At 35.2% G+C, this 18,435-nt stretch overlaps 2 protein-coding genes across 2 annotated transcripts in view; one reads left to right on the top strand and one right to left on the bottom strand.

Annotated features, from left to right (window-relative positions):
• LOC107600742 (abhydrolase domain-containing protein 2-A) overlaps positions 1-18,435 on the bottom strand; it is a 46,767-nt gene that overhangs the window by 12,801 nt on the left and 15,531 nt on the right. The window contains exons 7-10 of the mRNA XM_016292698.1: positions 17,980-18,072; positions 17,596-17,697; positions 13,648-13,717; positions 13,448-13,532 (exon numbers count right to left, since the gene is read on the bottom strand). Coding sequence (XP_016148184.1) covers positions 13,448-13,532; positions 13,648-13,717; positions 17,596-17,697; positions 17,980-18,072 — 350 coding nt within the window. The remainder of the gene's footprint in view (positions 1-13,447; positions 13,533-13,647; positions 13,718-17,595; positions 17,698-17,979; positions 18,073-18,435) is intronic.
• Positions 1,176-7,997, top strand: LOC107600717 (retinaldehyde-binding protein 1-like). The gene is made up of 8 exons (XM_016292676.1): positions 1,176-1,274; positions 1,990-2,030; positions 2,267-2,395; positions 2,479-2,683; positions 4,987-5,165; positions 6,772-6,930; positions 7,025-7,135; positions 7,391-7,997. The coding sequence occupies exons 2-8, from the start codon at positions 2,022-2,024 to the stop codon at positions 7,535-7,537; spliced, it is 939 nt and encodes a 312-aa protein (XP_016148162.1). The 5' UTR covers positions 1,176-1,274; positions 1,990-2,021; the 3' UTR covers positions 7,538-7,997.

Here is an 18,435-nt window from a genome sequence, read left to right as displayed (position 1 = left end):
ATCTTAACGCTCTTGAGCTGCTGTGAGAGATTCTGTAGAGACGAGCTGAGAAAAACTCCCCATTGAAGACCAGGGCATTTAAGGAGATTGTCCAGGAGTTAAACAGGACACATGTGAAAATTTGTCATGAACTTGTACACTCAGTGCCAAGAAGTGTCAGAGAAGTATACTTTAAGTTCTGGAGGACATACGAAGTACTAGAATATTATACATTTTCTGAATTAAATCTAGGGTGTACTCATTTCTGCAATCCTTCATTTAAACAAAATTGGCTAATTTACTCTTTACTGTCCCCTCACTGAGACAGAAGTATCAAAACTTCTGCTCTCCAGCCATCCTACAACATGCCCTCTAGACCCAATCCCCTCACACCTTCTCCAAGCAATCTCTCCTACACTTTTACCAACACTCACACACATCTTATATCCCCTTCAGAAGTCTGAGATCTGCTAGTGAGCGACGCCTCGTGGTACCATCACAGAGAGGCTCAAAATCACTTTCCAGAACATTCTCGTTCACCGCTCCTGGCTGGTGGAACGATCTTCCCACCCCTATCCGGAATGCTGAATCCCTGACAATTTTCAAGCGACAGCTGAAAACTCATCTCTTTCGAAGCTACTTGACTTCATCATAGAAGGAAAAAATAAAAAAAAATAAAAATTCTCTCTCTTTATTTATTCCTTCTCTTTCTAGCTTGTACTTATTTGAACAATATCTAAGAACTTGGTATTACAACCACTTCTTGTGTCTGTTTGCCTCTTTAAGAAGAATCGCTTTATGTATCCCCCAATTGTAAGTCGCTTTGGATAAAAGCGTCTGCTAAATGACTAAATGTAAATGTAAATATACTGTATATATATGTCCCACTGACTAAAGATATTAGTAAATATACATTCAAATAGCTAGAAATGAAACCTGAATTCACATTTTCTAAATCATGTGCGACTGAAATACTGATCTGTTCTGCATTGTACAATGTTTCTTATTTATTAATAAAAGTTACTATACAAACACTGGCATACTATTTTTCTGACCTCAACACAATCATACACTCAATTACATACAAAACAAAGCAAAAATCTTAGCACTGAGTTCAGCGCACACTCTTTTATGGAGATGTTTTGAGGTCGGTCGCGTTAAGTCCCTCCCCTGGTGAATGTTTATAATGTAGATGGGATGAATGTGTTGTGAGTTATGGGGTGTGACAGGTTAATCCGCCTGCACCCCTCGTCTCCAGCCTCCAGCCCTGCACTTCTCAATCTCCCTCGGCTGAGGTAAGTCACAGCTTCTGAGGTTTATTAATGCTGCATGCTTGCTCTGTTTTAAAGCTGACAGGCTAAGAGGATGCTGGGACTGAATTCAGGGCACACTGACTGCTACTTAAAACAAGCTTTTAGTTGCATCACTCATTTATTAATTGTCTATCTATCTATCTATCTATCTATCTATCTATCTATCTATCTATCTATCTATCTATCTATCTATCTATCTATCTATCTATCTATCTATCTATCTATCTATCTACGTTCAAACTTAGAGGCTTTTTAAACTAAATATGGTCAAGCCAGTGTTCACTTGAGAAAAAAGTAAAATGGAGTTTTAAATAGACCAATTTAAATTGCAGGTAAAATTTTGTTAAATAATTATTTATCGTAATTAATTATATAATGCATTAGCGAATCCTGTAATGTTCTGTTTTTATGTTTACATCAAGTTTAACATAGACTAAAACTGCAAAATTTTAACTACATTTACATTTAGCAGACGCTTTTATCCAAATGAGGACAGCTAAATAATTTAATATAAATTATGCACATGCTTTCCCATGACCGGTCTCACATGAATTCAGTATTTTGTTTTATTTTTACAAGCAAAAGAATCAACATGCAACTTACTGTCTTACACTTTATTTTGATTCAGAATATATTACAACTAATATTATAATTAAATCTAAATATAGACAGTGAAATATGATTTCTTATTTTTTAGATTCCACTCAGCCACTGGAGGATCTCAGCATCATGGCTGCTGTAAGTAACTTCTCTTTCAGCTTCCATAATAACCTCTATGGTTAAATGCAGTCGGTGGGATGAACTAATCTCTTGTTTCTCAAGGTGTTTCAGTAGGTCATGTGATGGGGATTATTCAATAGATTTGGGGGTCTCCACAGTAGACACAGGATTAGTTCTCTTTAAACCCTCTTGTCTGTGATTCTGTCAAGCATGGCACATAACATAATGCGTTCTTTTCATTTCCATCCCATTAGACCGGAACATTTCGTATGGTGTCCGAGGAGGAGCAGGCGTTACGTACTAAACTCGACCATCTGAGCGTTAAGGACCACGGGCCGGTTTACGGACCTTGTAAGAAACTGCCGGATCACACTAAACAGAAGGTATCACTATTATATTCTACTATAAAGCTTACAGTATATCATTTAGTCACGCATAAATGTCAATTCATCTTCCTCTCTCAAAGGCTAAAGATGAACTGAATGAAACGGAGGAGAGGAAAGTGTCTTCTATAAAGGAATTGAGGGCCATGATAAAAGAAAAGGCAAGCGGAGGGGACGATCTGGCCAAAGCTGTGCAAGAAAAATTTGAGAATGAACCCGATTCCCTTCTTCTGAGATTCATACGTGCCAGAAAGTTTGATGTGACAAGAGCACACGAGCTTATGAAAGGTAAAGTATTTTATTAAAGGCATTTATGACGCAGCCCCATTGTTTTCCTGCTTGGCCGAGTCATTGCGGTCATCTAAACATGCTTTTGTCTTCATCTATGCATCCTCAGGATCTGGGACAGGGACAAATTCTCTGCTTTAATTGGGGCTTTCTCGAAACTTTCAAAGAGGGCCTTTGTGCAGAAATAGGGCAAGTTCCCGTTCTCTGAGAACAGGCAGACAGGCTGGGCTTTGATGTTCTGTGTATTTCACACACACTGAAATTTCTAATACACATGCACGGCCCACAGAAACATGGCAAACCCACTCGCACACATGACTGAACCTTTCAGTGCATGAGAACCAGGACGAAATACTGCAAAAGAGCAATGCTGCATTCACTAAGATAGAATGACAAGAAACAGTATTGATATTATTGCCATAGAAAACGTTCATGCTTGTAATGCAGAAATGTTATCAAAGATGGCTCTTTCATAGCTCCTGAAAATCCTTTTATAAAATAGACATAAATTAACCCTAAAAAGTCGCCTGCTTTGTTGTATTTGATACACACGTTTCTAAATTAGCTTTGCTGTTGTACCCAATCTGCTACATGCCTTTTGTCATCTGATCGATAGTTTGTATCAGGAAGCAAAAATCATTTGTATTGTTCTAAAAATAATGGTTCACTGTGAAATCTGATTTGCTGTGAAATCTGATTTGTATAAAGTAAACGTATAAGAATAACTTTTATATTGTTAGTGATATTTTAAAGGGATAGCTCACCCAAAAATGAAAATTTGATGTTTATCTGCTTACCCCCAGGGCATCCAAGATGTAGGTGACTTTGTTTCTTCAGTAGAACACAAATGAAGATTTTTAACTCAAACCGTTGAAGTCTGTCAGTCATATAATGGCAGTCAATGGGCGCCACGACTTTGAGAGTCAAAAAAACATACACAGACAAAACCAAATTAAACTCTGCGGCTCGTGACGATACATTGAGGTCTTAAGACACGAAACGATTGGTCTGTGCAAGAAACTGAACAGTATTTATATCTGATCCACCGCAATGTCCAACTGTCCTGAGCGCGTTCACAACATCTGGCGATCAGACTGATCGTTTCGTGTCTTAAAACATAATAAGCCGCAGGGTTTAATTTGGTTTTGTCTGTGTATGTTTTTTTGACTCTCAAAGCCATGGAGCCCATTGACTGCCATTATATGACTGACAGCCTTCAACGGTTTGAGTTAAAAATCTTAATTTGAGTTCTACTGAAGAAAACAAAGTCACCTACATCTTGGATGCCCTGGGGGTAAGCAGATATACATCAAATTTTCATTTTTGAGTGAACTATCCCTTTAAGATGAGCACTTACTGGACTGAAGTAGCTTAGGAGTACTTGATTATCCATACATCAATTCATGTTAAAATGTGAGTATTGAATATGATTATCAGGCTTTTGAGGAGTGTTTTGTGTTTATATCTCAATCATCATTGCATTGTACTGCATCGATGTAACAAAAGTTCAAGAGGGTAGAAGGAAGAAGACAGGGTCGGCTTGCTGGGACGCAAGCTTTATTTAAATTCCTTCCCGCACTGTACACACCACGGCGCTCACTTAGCGCGGTACGATTCACAGTCAATAACTCATAACAAACAGAATGCAACTGGCTTCCGTGTATCTACATCTGTCTTCCCGGGTCGCTCGCGTACCCAGACTGTCTCCTCTCATCCTGTTCCAGGTGGCCTCTTTTATCCGGTCTCTCCACCCCAATTACTGAAACAAGACACAGGTGTTTATCGTTTGCACTTGACCCACTTACGCACCGCTCGTCTCCTGCCTCTATCTCCCGATGCAGGCCTCGCTGAACCCCGCCCCTCCTGCCACAATCGAGTTTTGTCCCACAATAAAAACTTTGAGCATAAACCTAAGCATTATACTTTAGGGAAATATAGAGTGACTTCTGAAATGTTTATGCATTTTGTGTAAGTAGTCTGCTTCACTGTTAGATGTAAGATCTCACTGATTTACATTACAAGCTATCGGAATTTCATTGTACTTTTTGGCCATATAAATAACACCAAATTGCATAGTTTTGCTAAATTTGAACTCCATATTCTCACGATATCGTTTTATATGAGTCATAAAAGCCTGATTGATATCTTGGCAAATGTGAGAAAAGTTTAAGGCATTATTGAGATCTCGTAGTCTGAAACTCTTGAGGACTTAATGGGGATTCACTTTTACAATGCCATAAACAAGCACATATTCAGTTATATTCTGCAAATGGTGAATAGTCTTGTTTTTCTCTCTCTGACAGGTTATGTGCGTTTTAGGCGAGACTATCCGGAGCTGTTTGAGAATTTAACTCCGGAGGCTGTGCGCAGCACCATTGAAGCCGGTTACCCTCGAATCCTCTCCACCAGAGACAAGTACGGGCGAGTGGTGCTGCTCTTCAACATTGACAACTGGGATCTGGAGGAGGTCACTTTTGATGAAGTATGTGTGCTATTTATTACAGCCTAATTTCCATCCACTGTCCAAAAATACAGCTCTTTATACTATTGCTGACAAAATTCTTGATATTGATTTTCTGACAATAATATTATTAATAATCTATCTAAAAAATTACCGTTAATTTAACGGTAAAAGACTGTAAAAATGCTACAGTAAAAACTTGTTAAATGGTTAATGGTAAATTCCCCTACTATATACGGTGAAAAACTGTATTGGACATTACATGTAATTTTACGGTAGCATACCGTTTATGTGAAGGGAAAAAGACCATATAATTTACAGTGAATAACCGTAAATTGACACTCCCAGAATTCCGTGCGTTACATTTCAAATTTGATGTTTTTTTGTTGAAATAACTATGTTTCTTCTTAGTTTTTTCTTATCAGTTTTGTATATTAGGGTTGTGTGTTATACCTAATGTTGTTAAATGAATGTTTAATGCATTATTTCAGTTTCATGTGTTGTTACCATGATGGTGTTTAGTGTTTGTGTGAATGACACTGTGCACCTTCTATATATGTTATTATTTAAAAGCTGCTTGTGATGGGCTTTGGTTCATCATGTGACTTTCTCATCACCACCTGCATTTGGTGGTTATCAGTGCATTACAAAGGAACATATTTCAGTACTTCAATATGTTGGTATATTAACATTATATCAGTTAATGAAATTACGGTATGTAACTGTAAATTTAAGTTAAAACCATAAATCTATCTATCTATCTATCTTTTTTTAATGGACATGATTAAATAATAGCTAAAATGTTGAAAGTGTACTAATCAATAAACATTTAAATTATTTGCATATGATTTTATGACATTTCGGCTTGTCTGAAAAGTCATTGTTCACTTTTCATATTATGAAGAAGTGAATTCACCACTTTGTGCAAGTGAGATGAGTGACAAGAAGTGACCCAGTTTACTTGAAGTCACCCTGCATATTTATTTATAAGATGAAAATACAAGATTTTACCTTTTATACAGGGCAAAATAATATCTGGAGGTCACTGCAGAGTTCATTATTGCATTTAATCAATTGAATGATTTTCAGATTTCAGATTGTAATGGCTAAACTTACTAACAGAGCTAATAAAAAAGATCCAACATGATACAACAGATTAATTGCTGAAAAATAAATTTCATTTTCTAAAAAGAACCATTGTGTGGAGCTAAAAAACAAACAGAAATGTGTTTCTTTACAATGATATACTATAGTTGCATTAATATTTTGACATTTTATTTTGTTTCATTTTAGTTAGTTTTAGTAATTTTGGTGTGTTTTTGTTTTAAGTCTATATAGCTCTTATTTTATTATTACTATTTTTTTTTTTTTCAGTTTTAGTTATTTTAGTATTTCAAGCTAAACTAAAAATGAGAAAGTATGCCTTGGCAACTAGCTGAAACTGAAATAAAACATTACAATAATATTTTCTTTATTTAAATATTTTCAGTTAATATTTAGTTTATAGGCTATATACGTTTTTTTTTTATATAAGTAACCAAAAAAAAATAATATGTAACTTTTTAATGGTTTTATTTGTAGTTAACGATAATAACCCCGTCTCAAACACAAATGTGTCTTTTCACAGACTCTGCGTGCCTACTGCGTAATCCTTGAGAAACTTCTAGAAAATGAAGAGACTCAAATCAACGGCTTTGCCCTCATTGAGAACTTCAAGGGCTTCACGATGCAGCATGCATCCGGCATCAAACACACAGAGCTGAAGAAGATGGTGGACATGCTGCAGGTAAACACCTTATATTGCCTTCAGTCCACAACCTCATTTATCATATAGCACTGGATCACATAAACTTAAAGCTTGTGCGGTCTGTACGATCCAGGACTCTTTCCCGGCCCGATTCAAGGCGGTGCATGTGATCCACCAGCCCTGGTACTTCACAACAACCTATAACGTGGTGAAGCCCTTCATGAAGAGCAAACTGCTGGAGAGGGTGAGTGGAGTGAAGGGGAAAGAGAGGAATTCAAGTGGATGTGGGGAAAAAAGGGTTGAACAAGAGGTTCACTATTCTGGCAAATGGGTTCAAAAGGAGAACAAAAGATGCATGAAGTAGTTATTTCCACTTTAGAAACTTCAAATCTTGCACACCTAGAAACGCACACTCACTAAACCATTTAAATATATACATAAGAACCACACAAGACAGCCCATCTTATGTGCACTGAGAAATTCGAACCTGTTTTTCTAGGTTTTTGTTCATGGGGACGAGCTGGATGGCTACTTCAGACACTTTGGTACTGAAATCCTTCCTCCGGATTTCGATGGGACGGGTCCCAACTGTGACGGCAAAGAGACGGCGATCAAGCTCTTTGGATCTGAAGATACAGCACTTTAAAAGACCCAAGCCAACAGCATAACACTGTGACCGTTTGTTTGTTTAAAATATGGTTAAGATGTTTTATAGAAACTGTGAAGGAAATTATTAGAGTAGCCTACTTTTAACCACTGTTTTTCAATAAAAGTAGAAGGTAACAGGTCCTGTTGGGATGATACTGTACATTATTACACATCTCACTGGCCAATACATGAAATGTCTAGACTTATCTGACATTTGTTTTAAACAGAGAAACTTGGAAGTGTCTTTTATTCTTTGCCTTGAAAACGTTCGGCCTGAAATTTCAAAAGAAAGTTTTGTACTAGTTGTGTGTAGAAAATGTAGAAAAAGAAGTGTTTTAGACCGAATGGCTTGTAGATATAATGTTGTGGTTACTGTTGTTAACTCATGTTGGTTCTTCTAGACCCAGAGCTTTAGTGTCAAGTCTAATTGACATTTTCAATAAAGTGGGCAAAATGTTGAGTGTTTTGTACATCTGATGTCATGTGAAAACATGTACTAAAAGCTTAAACGTAATAGTAATACAGACAATACACACCACTGTTCAAGTGTTTGGTATCAGTAAGACTTTTTAAAAATAAATTAGTATACTTATTCAGCAAGGATGCAGTTGGAAGCAATTATATTGAAAAAAAATGACAGTAAGACATGTAGAATAGAAAAAAAATATTCCAATAAATGCTGTTCTTTCGAACTTTAAGGAAATTCTGAAAAATTCTAAAATATTAAGCTGCAAAACTGTTTTCAGAATAAGAAAAGTTTCATGAGCAGCAAATCAGCATATCAGAATGACTTCTGAAGGATCATGTGACACTGAAGACTGGAGTAATGATGCTGAAAATTCAGCTTTGCCATCAAAGGAATAAATTACTTTAAGATATATTAAAATAGTTTTGACTATTTTTGATCAAATAAATGCAGCCTTGGTGCGCAGAAGACTTTTTAATTTAAAGGGGTCATAGGATGCTACATGCACTTTTACAAGTAGTTTGAACTGAAATGTGTGTTGGCAGTGTGTGTACACAACCACCCTATAATGTTAAAATCCACCCAGTGTTTTTTTTTAATCTGGTTAAATGTTTTCCCCTTTCTCAAATCGAGCCGATCTCAGATGCCTGTCTGTGTGATGTCACACAGACAGGCCCCTCCCACGATAGTTTGATTGACAGTAGCGTTTCAGCACAGACTGGACTGGTGTTCAAGTGTTTGGTATCAGTAAGACTTTTTAAAAATAAATTAGTATACTTATTCAGCAAGGATGCAGTTGGAAGCAATTATATTGAAAAAAAATGACAGTAAGACATGTAGAATAGAAAAAAATATTCCAATAAATGCTGTTCTTTCGAACTTTGTTAAGGAAATTCTGAAAAATTCTAAAATATTAAGCTGCAAAACTGTTTTCAGAATAAGAAAAGTTTCATGAGCAGCAAATCAGCATATCAGAATGACTTCTGAAGGATCATGTGACACTGAAGACTGGAGTAATGATGCTGAAAATTCAGCTTTGCCATCAAAGGAATAAATTACTTTAAGATATATTAAAATAGTTTTGACTATTTTTGATCAAATAAATGCAGCCTTGGTGCGCAGAAGACTTTTTAATTTAAAGGGGTCATAGGATGCTACATGCACTTTTACAAGTAGTTTGAACTGAAATGTGTGTTGGCAGTGTGTGTACACAACCACCCTATAATGTTAAAATCCACCCAGTGTTTTTTTTTAATCTGGTTAAATGTTTTCCCCTTTCTCAAATCGAGCCGATCGATCAACATGTGGAAAATGGGCATCCTATGACCCCTTTAAGTTTGAATGGTGTTGAACATATAATTTAGCCTGTAAATGACAGATTTTATATTTTATATATACAGTGGGTATATATGTTGTTTGACTGAAAGAGTTAATACCGACATATTTAAAAGAAAAAATAAAAATAAAAAAAACAATAAATATCCCTAATAAAAGATCTCTACTGGAGAAAAATCACATAACAGCAATTTGTTTTTTAAACAAGAAAATAATTTATTTCTGGAACACAATAAGCATTCTTGTAATAATAAATTATTCAATCACACACCATTGGTTTTCCAAATCAAAAACACACCAGTGATTGAGATATTATGCTGCATGGGGTTTTGAGGTCATGAAAAATGACATTCAAAAACACAATAAACCGTGATGAGAATGTGGGTCAGAACAGTAGGAACAGATTTGATGATCTTCAGTGAATAATCCCTAAAGTGAAATTACAGTGACATTGGGTAGTGTCAGTCTCAAAGCTTTGGGATTATTCTACTCTGTATTCCGCAAATAGACTTTTTTTTTTTAATACATATGGCCTTTCACTTTCCTTTTAAAATTCCTATTTGTGACAGCAGCATGAATACATTTTCTCGAAACTCCATTTGACACAATATTTTCTTTGAGCTATTCATCTCAGTTTGGCGTAGAGAAAAAGAGAAAAAAATTATTCAAAGCGTTATTGCTGATCGTCAAACAAATGAAAGTTCCCTGGTTTCCATAAACCATCATTATATAACTAAACACATTTAGCTTTTTACCTGACAAAGCAAGTTTGTTGGTAGTTTTCATAAGCAGATATGATGCAAACATTCACATACACTCATTTATAATCATACTTTTGTACATAAGAGAACAAAAATTAATGTAAAATACAAAAACAAACAATTTTGGTTAATGTTTGTAGAGGATGTACAACATAAGCCTGTGTTTTCTGTGCAAAAAGTAAGTGGGAGACATTCTGTAAGGCAAACTGGATCGACTTTCAGCAAAGATTGAATTAGTGCTGGTGCAAAAGTTCAAACAGATCTGATCGCCGGAAACAGCCGAACAATGACTCCCAACCGGGAGCTTTCAGACTCACGTTTACAACACCATTTTGCGGTTTTCCAAAGATTCAAGAAATAAGACAAGAAGAATACGGAGACTTACAGAACAAAACCTAACAGAGGGGAGGTAAACTCTCTTCCTAGTAAGCAACAAATACTAAATATCTGGATGGGATTTTATAAACTGTTCCAGTAGAGTGTGAAAGTTAACATTTACCTACAGATCATAACCCACAGGGGGCGTCTTTCAACTGATAAAAAGTCTTTTGACACGTGTAACACTGAAAGTGACACTTTCTCCTTTAAGAAGATGCATCAATATTGACGGCTAAACACTAATAATGAAGGCAATTATGTATGTTATAAATGCACATAGTTCTCAACACATGACCGAGTTTTGGCAACCAGTGACAATCTTTACTCAACTGTCATGTATACTAAATGTTACATAGGTTATTAGATAGTTTTTTTGGTCGTCGAGTGGCTTTTTCAGTTTTTCCCCCCCTTGGAAACACAAATAATAAATTTTCTTCCACAGCTGCAGCATGATAATAAATTAATAAAGATTACAGAATCTCACAAAACATGTCCAGGAATGGCAGAGTAATATTTCACCCCCCCCCCCCCAAAAAAAAAATAAAACATTTTATAATGAAGATTATTTGTATATATAGTAGATATATCGTATTTACTGTAAGAAAATGTATGTTACAATAATTACACATTTTTGGAGATTTGAGAAATACAAAGTAAAGTGGGAAGAAAAATGTGCCTAATTATCATGAAAATAATGTCAATTATTCAAAAAGAAAAGTCCTAAAAATATGAATAATTTTCTTAAAACAAAATGCTTTTTTTTTTTTTTTTACTTTTTTTATTGTGTGGTGAAATATTACCTAGCCATTTTGTGAGATTTATATGTATGACAGCTTCCCTGAAACAAAGCAAGTCTAACTGCTCTAAACTGCTGCGTTAAAGTTTCCGCACAAGCCTTTGGAAACAACACTTTGAATGTTCCCTTCAAATTTAAACTGATATATTTTCCCCTCTGCATTAGATTCTTTTGATGCGTAACAAGATCAGTTCCATTTCAGACAAGTCTTGATTCCGAGAGTAAAGAAACAAATGCATCAAGTAATTGCACAAAAATGAACAACAAAGAAAAAAACCTAAAACGATACTACAGCACAAATCCCTTTAAGTAACCAGTTTTCACAGACGCGCACCATGAAGTGCACTGGTGTCTCCCACTGGGTCCCAAATCAACATGTTACACAATCTAAATCTACCGACTTCAATGGTTCTCCACAAACAACATTGACTACAGTCAATACTGCAGCAACAACGTGTGCTGCTCTTCAGCGGAATGGGATTTGCCATCTAAAACTGGGTCGTAGTGCTTGTGGGACGGCCCGCGATGGAGGCGTTTTGCTTATCACGAGAGTTCATTCAAGGCTTCCTCTCTCCCTCTTGTTGCCCTTTCTCATTTCTAGATTTAAAATTGTCGCCTAGTCCCAGATCGTATGGCAAACGTCATATAAAAGTGCTAAACAAAAATGCATTGACTAGGATTGTGACTTGGATTCAACCGACAAGGCGTCATGATTAATGAAGTTTCACACTATGGTATACTTGACAAGGTCTAGTTAGAGTGACATGAATGCTAGCCTGTGCTTAAATGGTCACCAGACCAAAAACTCAAATATCAAATGACAATATTCACTCAAACAGCGCGCCGGTCATATCAATAAGCACATAGTGCCTGCATTACACTCACTTCCCATAAACTCATGTGTTGTGTACAGTAAGGTTCGTGTGTCGTTTTAATAAGCCAGCTGGGTGAATCTCACAAAACCGGTCAATAACGTCATATTTCAATCCAAAAACCAATGAAAGAAAGAAGAAATTAAGCTTATTTTGAGGACCATTACATTTGTGCATTGAGACAATCATGCAATTCTCATTATCCTAAAATAATAGGGCTGAAGGGGAAAATGAATGACTTGTTTACAGTTGCTCTTATTGTGCTGCTCACTGATAGCAGTGCAAATATATCTTGAGAGCTACAGCAAAATCTACCATTTTTACAATTGCAAAATATATATCGTCATACAGCCAAGACTTTGTCTATTGCAACTGATTGCTACACTTCCTCTGAAGGAGTCATGTCTGTCAATCTTTACAACTATCACACTAACTACAAAACATTCAGGTTTCCACTGCACACCAGATGCTGAAGTCCTCCTAACACACTGCCACTGAGCAACTAAAACGGTTTTAATACTCCTCCAGTGTTGACCTTTGGAGTCGAACACTCAGACTTTGTCATAGTTTGCATTATGACACACAACATTTTTTTTTTTTGCATCGACACATTATGATTATATATATATATATATATATATATATATATATATATTACTGTATATATGAGCGTGTTTGAACAAATAGTGATCTCATGAATGTCACATGCATGCTGGTGCAAATCTATGTGGGGCTCTGGAGGATATCTGGTTGTTTTTGGTATATGAGGTCATTGCCTAATAAAAGATCAGTGTGGAAATAGGCTGTAGGCGTGCTGAAGTGGTAGGAGAAGAGGACAGAAAAGACTACAGCAAAAAAAAAAAAAAAAAGTTTTCAAATGGAAAAAAGTACTATTAGGTGGTGTGTTTAAGGCAAGTAATACTCTCACTGTTGCTCATAAACAAACTCCAGCCATGCAGCTGCATGCAATCACGTGCATTCAAGTATTTGTTGGGTGCATTGATCCAATGTATATATACACTGAAGGAATACATGGAATTTGCACACCAAAAAATAAATAAGTTAATTAATTAATTATGCAATACATTATTTATTTCAGTCTGTTAATTTAAGCAATTAATCTTTTTTGATTTTTTTCATATATCATAGATGGCGTCACAGTCAAGCACCAATCACATTTTCTTTGGAAGATGTAAAAATTAAGTTGAGGATGGATTCAAATTGATAATTTTTTATAATACACTCCCCATATCTTTTAGATTTCTTTTTAAATCGCATGAAACTCGGATGGTTGCTGTACCTGCGAGTGTGCGAGGAATGGTGAGCAGTGAGTTGTGCACAAGCGGATCGTCACCAGAGTTCACCAGCAGCAGAGGCACATTTATCTGCAACACAGAGAGAAGAACTAGAGTCATAAACAGGATGTCACCACATAGATAATAGTATTTCCTTATAGACTCTCTAAAGCTATTCACTAAATAGCAATCTTATTTTACTCACATTATGAATGTAATGAACACAGCTCTCCTTCTCGTAGTACTCCTTCAGAGAGTTGTGCCCATGGAATTTTCTAGAAAACAAATTGAAAACTTGCTATACTAGGAATACACTGCCCACTAACATACAACACGTGGAAACTTTTCTACTGAACTTGCGTGTAAATAATCATTATCAAGATATCAAGAACTGATAATGTCCTTTTTTATTTTACATAATTCATTATTCTTAGTTAATTTATAAATTTACTTCGCTTCATGTTGTTAATCATTGTTCAGAATACATTTCTGTTAATTTGAAAATATATTTGTATATATGTAAAAAAAGAACATATTAAACTTGATAAGTAAATGCATCGTTCATTGTAACTTAATGTTAGTTACAGAGTTATTATCATTAACTAACACCATAAAAACATAAATTAAATGCATGTTAGCTAAACTAAAAATATAAAAAAATTTCAGCCAGTTGCTAAGGCAACGTTTCTCGTTTTATTCGTTTAACCTGAAGTACTTAACTAAAACTGAAATAAAAATGAATAAGAACTATATATTAAGTCAATAAATAATAATTTGGATAAAAGCGCCTGCTTAATGATTAAATGTAATATAATAGACATTTTAAAAGAACCAAAACTTATAAAATGACAAAAATAAAATGACAAAATTAATAAAACTTTAATGAAAAATATAAAAATCTAAATTCATTCAAAATATTAAAAAAACCATTACAGCATATCAATGATACAAAAATAACACCGGTTAGTTACTGCATTAAATAATGTTAATGATTGTAACGATGTGTTACCGTTTTCATATTAGATCACAGTAACAGCTTTTGCTGTAGTAACTATGGTATTTTATAAGGATGCACCGATCCGATACTCAGTATCGGTATCGGCTCCGATACAGTTATTTTCTGCTGGATCGGGTATCGGTCAGACGAGAGTGGTTATGAACGAATTAATCATTCATGTTTTCATAACCGCTGGCCAAATTCAAAAACAAAACTAAAATTAAATCATCTTTGAGAGCAAGGAGGCCTATTTTGCGTATAGGGAGGATCGGCTCTGAATGTGAGGTAGAGATGAATATTAAGTCAAGGTCTCCGCTGCGGCATTCGGTTACTAGTCAAGACGATGAAACTCTCTCCAAGAGCGCGGTAACTGAAATTTAAAACTGTTCAAAGAAAAGGCTCAATAAATTATCGCACAGATTTAATACACTACGCATCAATATCTCTTTCCTTTGTGCTTTGTACTTCTCTATGCGAAGCGCTGCGCTGTGACTCCGTGTTGCTTCAAGCGCATCATTCTACACATAGGATTGCGCATAAGCACTTTGTGCTGCTCTGTATTGGAGCCTTTCGTATTATAATACTTTGAGAGCAAGGAGGCCTATTTTGCGTATAGGGAGGATCGGCTCTGAATGTGAGGTAGAGATGAATATTAAGTCAAGGTCTCCGCTGCGGCATTCGGTTACTAGAGACGATGAAACTCTCTCCAAGAGCGCGGTAACTGAAATTTAAAACTGTTCAAAGAAAAGGCTCAATAAATTATCGCACAGATTTAATACACTACGCATCAATATCTCTTTCCTTTGTGCTTTGTACTTCTCTATGCGAAGCGCTGCGCTGTGACTCCGTGTTGCTTCAAGCGCATCATTCTACACATAGGATTGCGCATAAGCACTTTGTGCTGCTCTGTATTGGAGCCTTTCGTATTATAATACTTTTGCGCAATGAAAGATTAATTAATAGAATAAAGATTATTAATAGCTTTTCTTGTTCTGTCCTATTTATCATATGTTGCTGCCTCCATTACTGTGCTATACATTTAAAAGAAATGTCTTTTAATTTACTTGTTTTTCATTAACGTATTTTACAACAATACAAAGAGCAATGCGTAACATTTTACCAGATTCAGTCCTACACTTATTCACGTTCATTTGTTCCCCACTAAATAATGTTATTTCACTAAATGTTTAGATTTTATAAATGTATTGTGCACTCATGATTTTTCTAGAATAACTTTTGCTGGTGAATTACCACTAACCTAGTTTATAATAGTATTTTTGTCATAGATTATGATTATCTATTTTTTCATTTATTTTACATGAAGTTTAAAATTTATTTAAATTAAGTTGTCTATATTTAGTAGATTGTGTTTAACACTCAAAACAGTGATGATCAGGTCTACAAATTCTACAATGATTATTTAAAAAAAAAAACAGTGCTGGTATCGGTATCGGCCGATACTCAGAATTTTTGGTATTGGATTAGATCTGAAAAATGGTATCGGTGCATCCCTAGTATTTTATAACAGCACAAAATCTTTGACAAGGCTAAAAGAAGATTCATTTTTGGAGAACATGACTTAAAATAACCTCTAAAAACGGTACACACTATTTGTTCACTGTGTGGTCTATAACAAATCTCAAGTCACAAAATGTGTCTTGTATCTGTTTCACAAGAGAATTACAAAAACCACATTTAGCAATTTCCCTGCACTCACCTCATGATGTTGTCATCGATCTGCATGAGAGATGTGGCAGTGTAGAGCCGGCTCAGATCCGCATCCACCATTTTAGTGGAGCCCACTCCGAATAACACACCCCTGTTGAACCACAAAATACAACGTTTGCTGACTCCGACAGCTCAGTGGTTAGATATACAGTATATTCTCATACCACTCAGAAGACAGTAAATTTATCTTGTTTTTGTGTCATCAGAGAGAGCACTAGTGTAAGTTATTCTGAGGTCTTCTAATGGCTTGATTGCAAAAGAACACATGAGCTCAAAACTGTTTCAGCAGAAGAGTGAATATCACAGCCGGCCACTCAACACCACTCACACCGACGTCTGTCAGATTCACCGCTGAGGACGAGATCAACAGTACCTGTGGGACAAAATGATCTTCTTCATGTTGTCGGCCATCAGGAAGTTATAGAAACGACGGCACTGGTCCCACTGCAGAAATGTCTCCTGAGCCCTGAAACACACACAAGAATGCGTTTTCAATGCTAATTTAAACTACATAAAAGCCTTTCATATGTTTAATGTTTGTAACATTATGATGAATAAATTTACTTTGAAACAATAGTTTTAAAAGTAAATAAAAGTCCACACAGTCATATATTTAAAAAAATATTTTTATATTTTAATATATTTACGGTTTAAATTGTAAGATTAATTAATAGAATAAAGATTATTAATAGCTTTTCTTGTTCTGTCCTATTTATCATATGTTGCTGCCTCCATTACTGTGCTATACATTTAAAAGAAATGTCTTTTAATTTACTTGTTTTTCATTAACGTATTTTACAACAATACAAAGAGCAATGCGTAACATTTTACCAGATTCAGTCCTACACTTATTCACGTTCATTTGTTCCCCACTAAATAATGTTATTTCACTAAATGTTTAGATTTTATAAATGTATTGTGCACTCATGATTTTTCTAGAATAACTTTTGCTGGTGAATTACCACTAACCTAGTTTATAATAGTATTTTTGTCATAGATTATGATTATCTATTTTTTCATTTATTTTACATGAAGTTTAAAATTTATTTAAATTAAGTTGTCTATATTTAGTAGATTGTGTTTAACACTCAAAACAGTGATGATCAGGTCTACAAATTCTACAATGATTATTTAAAAAAAAAAACAGTGCTGGTATCGGTATCGGCCGATACTCAGAATTTTTGGTATTGGATTAGATCTGAAAAATGGTATCGGTGCATCCCTAGTATTTTATAACAGCACAAAATCTTTGACAAGGCTAAAAGAAGATTCATTTTTGGAGAACATGACTTAAAATAACCTCTAAAAACGGTACACACTATTTGTTCACTGTGTGGTCTATAACAAATCTCAAGTCACAAAATGTGTCTTGTATCTGTTTCACAAGAGAATTACAAAAACCACATTTAGCAATTTCCCTGCACTCACCTCATGATGTTGTCATCGATCTGCATGAGAGATGTGGCAGTGTAGAGCCGGCTCAGATCCGCATCCACCATTTTAGTGGAGCCCACTCCGAATAACACACCCCTGTTGAACCACAAAATACAACGTTTGCTGACTCCGACAGCTCAGTGGTTAGATATACAGTATATTCTCATACCACTCAGAAGACAGTAAATTTATCTTGTTTTTGTGTCATCAGAGAGAGCACTAGTGTAAGTTATTCTGAGGTCTTCTAATGGCTTGATTGCAAAAGAACACATGAGCTCAAAACTGTTTCAGCAGAAGAGTGAATATCACAGCCGGCCACTCAACACCACTCACACCGACGTCTGTCAGATTCACCGCTGAGGACGAGATCAACAGTACCTGTGGGACAAAATGATCTTCTTCATGTTGTCGGCCATCAGGAAGTTATAGAAACGACGGCACTGGTCCCACTGCAGAAATGTCTCCTGAGCCCTGAAACACACACAAGAATGCGTTTTCAATGCTAATTTAAACTACATAAAAGCCTTTCATATGTTTAATGTTTGTAACATTATGATGAATAAATTTACTTTGAAACAATAGTTTTAAAAGTAAATAAAAGTCCACACAGTCATATATTTAAAAAAATATTTTTATATTTTAATATATTTACGGTTTAAATTGTATTTATATCTTAAAATTTATTGTCCGCTTTTTATTTACTTTTATGACAAATGTTTGAAAGTTTTTATAAATTACATAAATATATATAAAATGTTATCATTATTAATATATATACACATACATACATACATATATACATATATATATATGTACAGAATATGTATGTATGTA

This window comes from Sinocyclocheilus grahami, unplaced genomic scaffold (genome assembly GCF_001515645.1).
Source record: "Sinocyclocheilus grahami isolate Dianchi unplaced genomic scaffold, SAMN03320097.WGS_v1.1 scaffold290.1, whole genome shotgun sequence".
NCBI lineage: Eukaryota > Metazoa > Chordata > Actinopteri > Cypriniformes > Cyprinidae > Sinocyclocheilus > Sinocyclocheilus grahami.
Note: the sequence above shows the minus strand (reverse complement) of the source record. Positions and strands in the feature narration are given on the sequence as shown.

Bases quoted from the DNA above. Each gene is read 5' to 3' on its own strand.
- LOC107600717 (XM_016292676.1), top strand. The intron at 5,166-6,771 runs GTATGTGTGCTA...GTCTTTTCACAG, and splicing joins AGGAGGTCACTTTTGATGAA to ACTCTGCGTGCCTACTGCGT. The intron at 6,931-7,024 runs GTAAACACCTTA...TGTACGATCCAG, and splicing joins AGATGGTGGACATGCTGCAG to GACTCTTTCCCGGCCCGATT.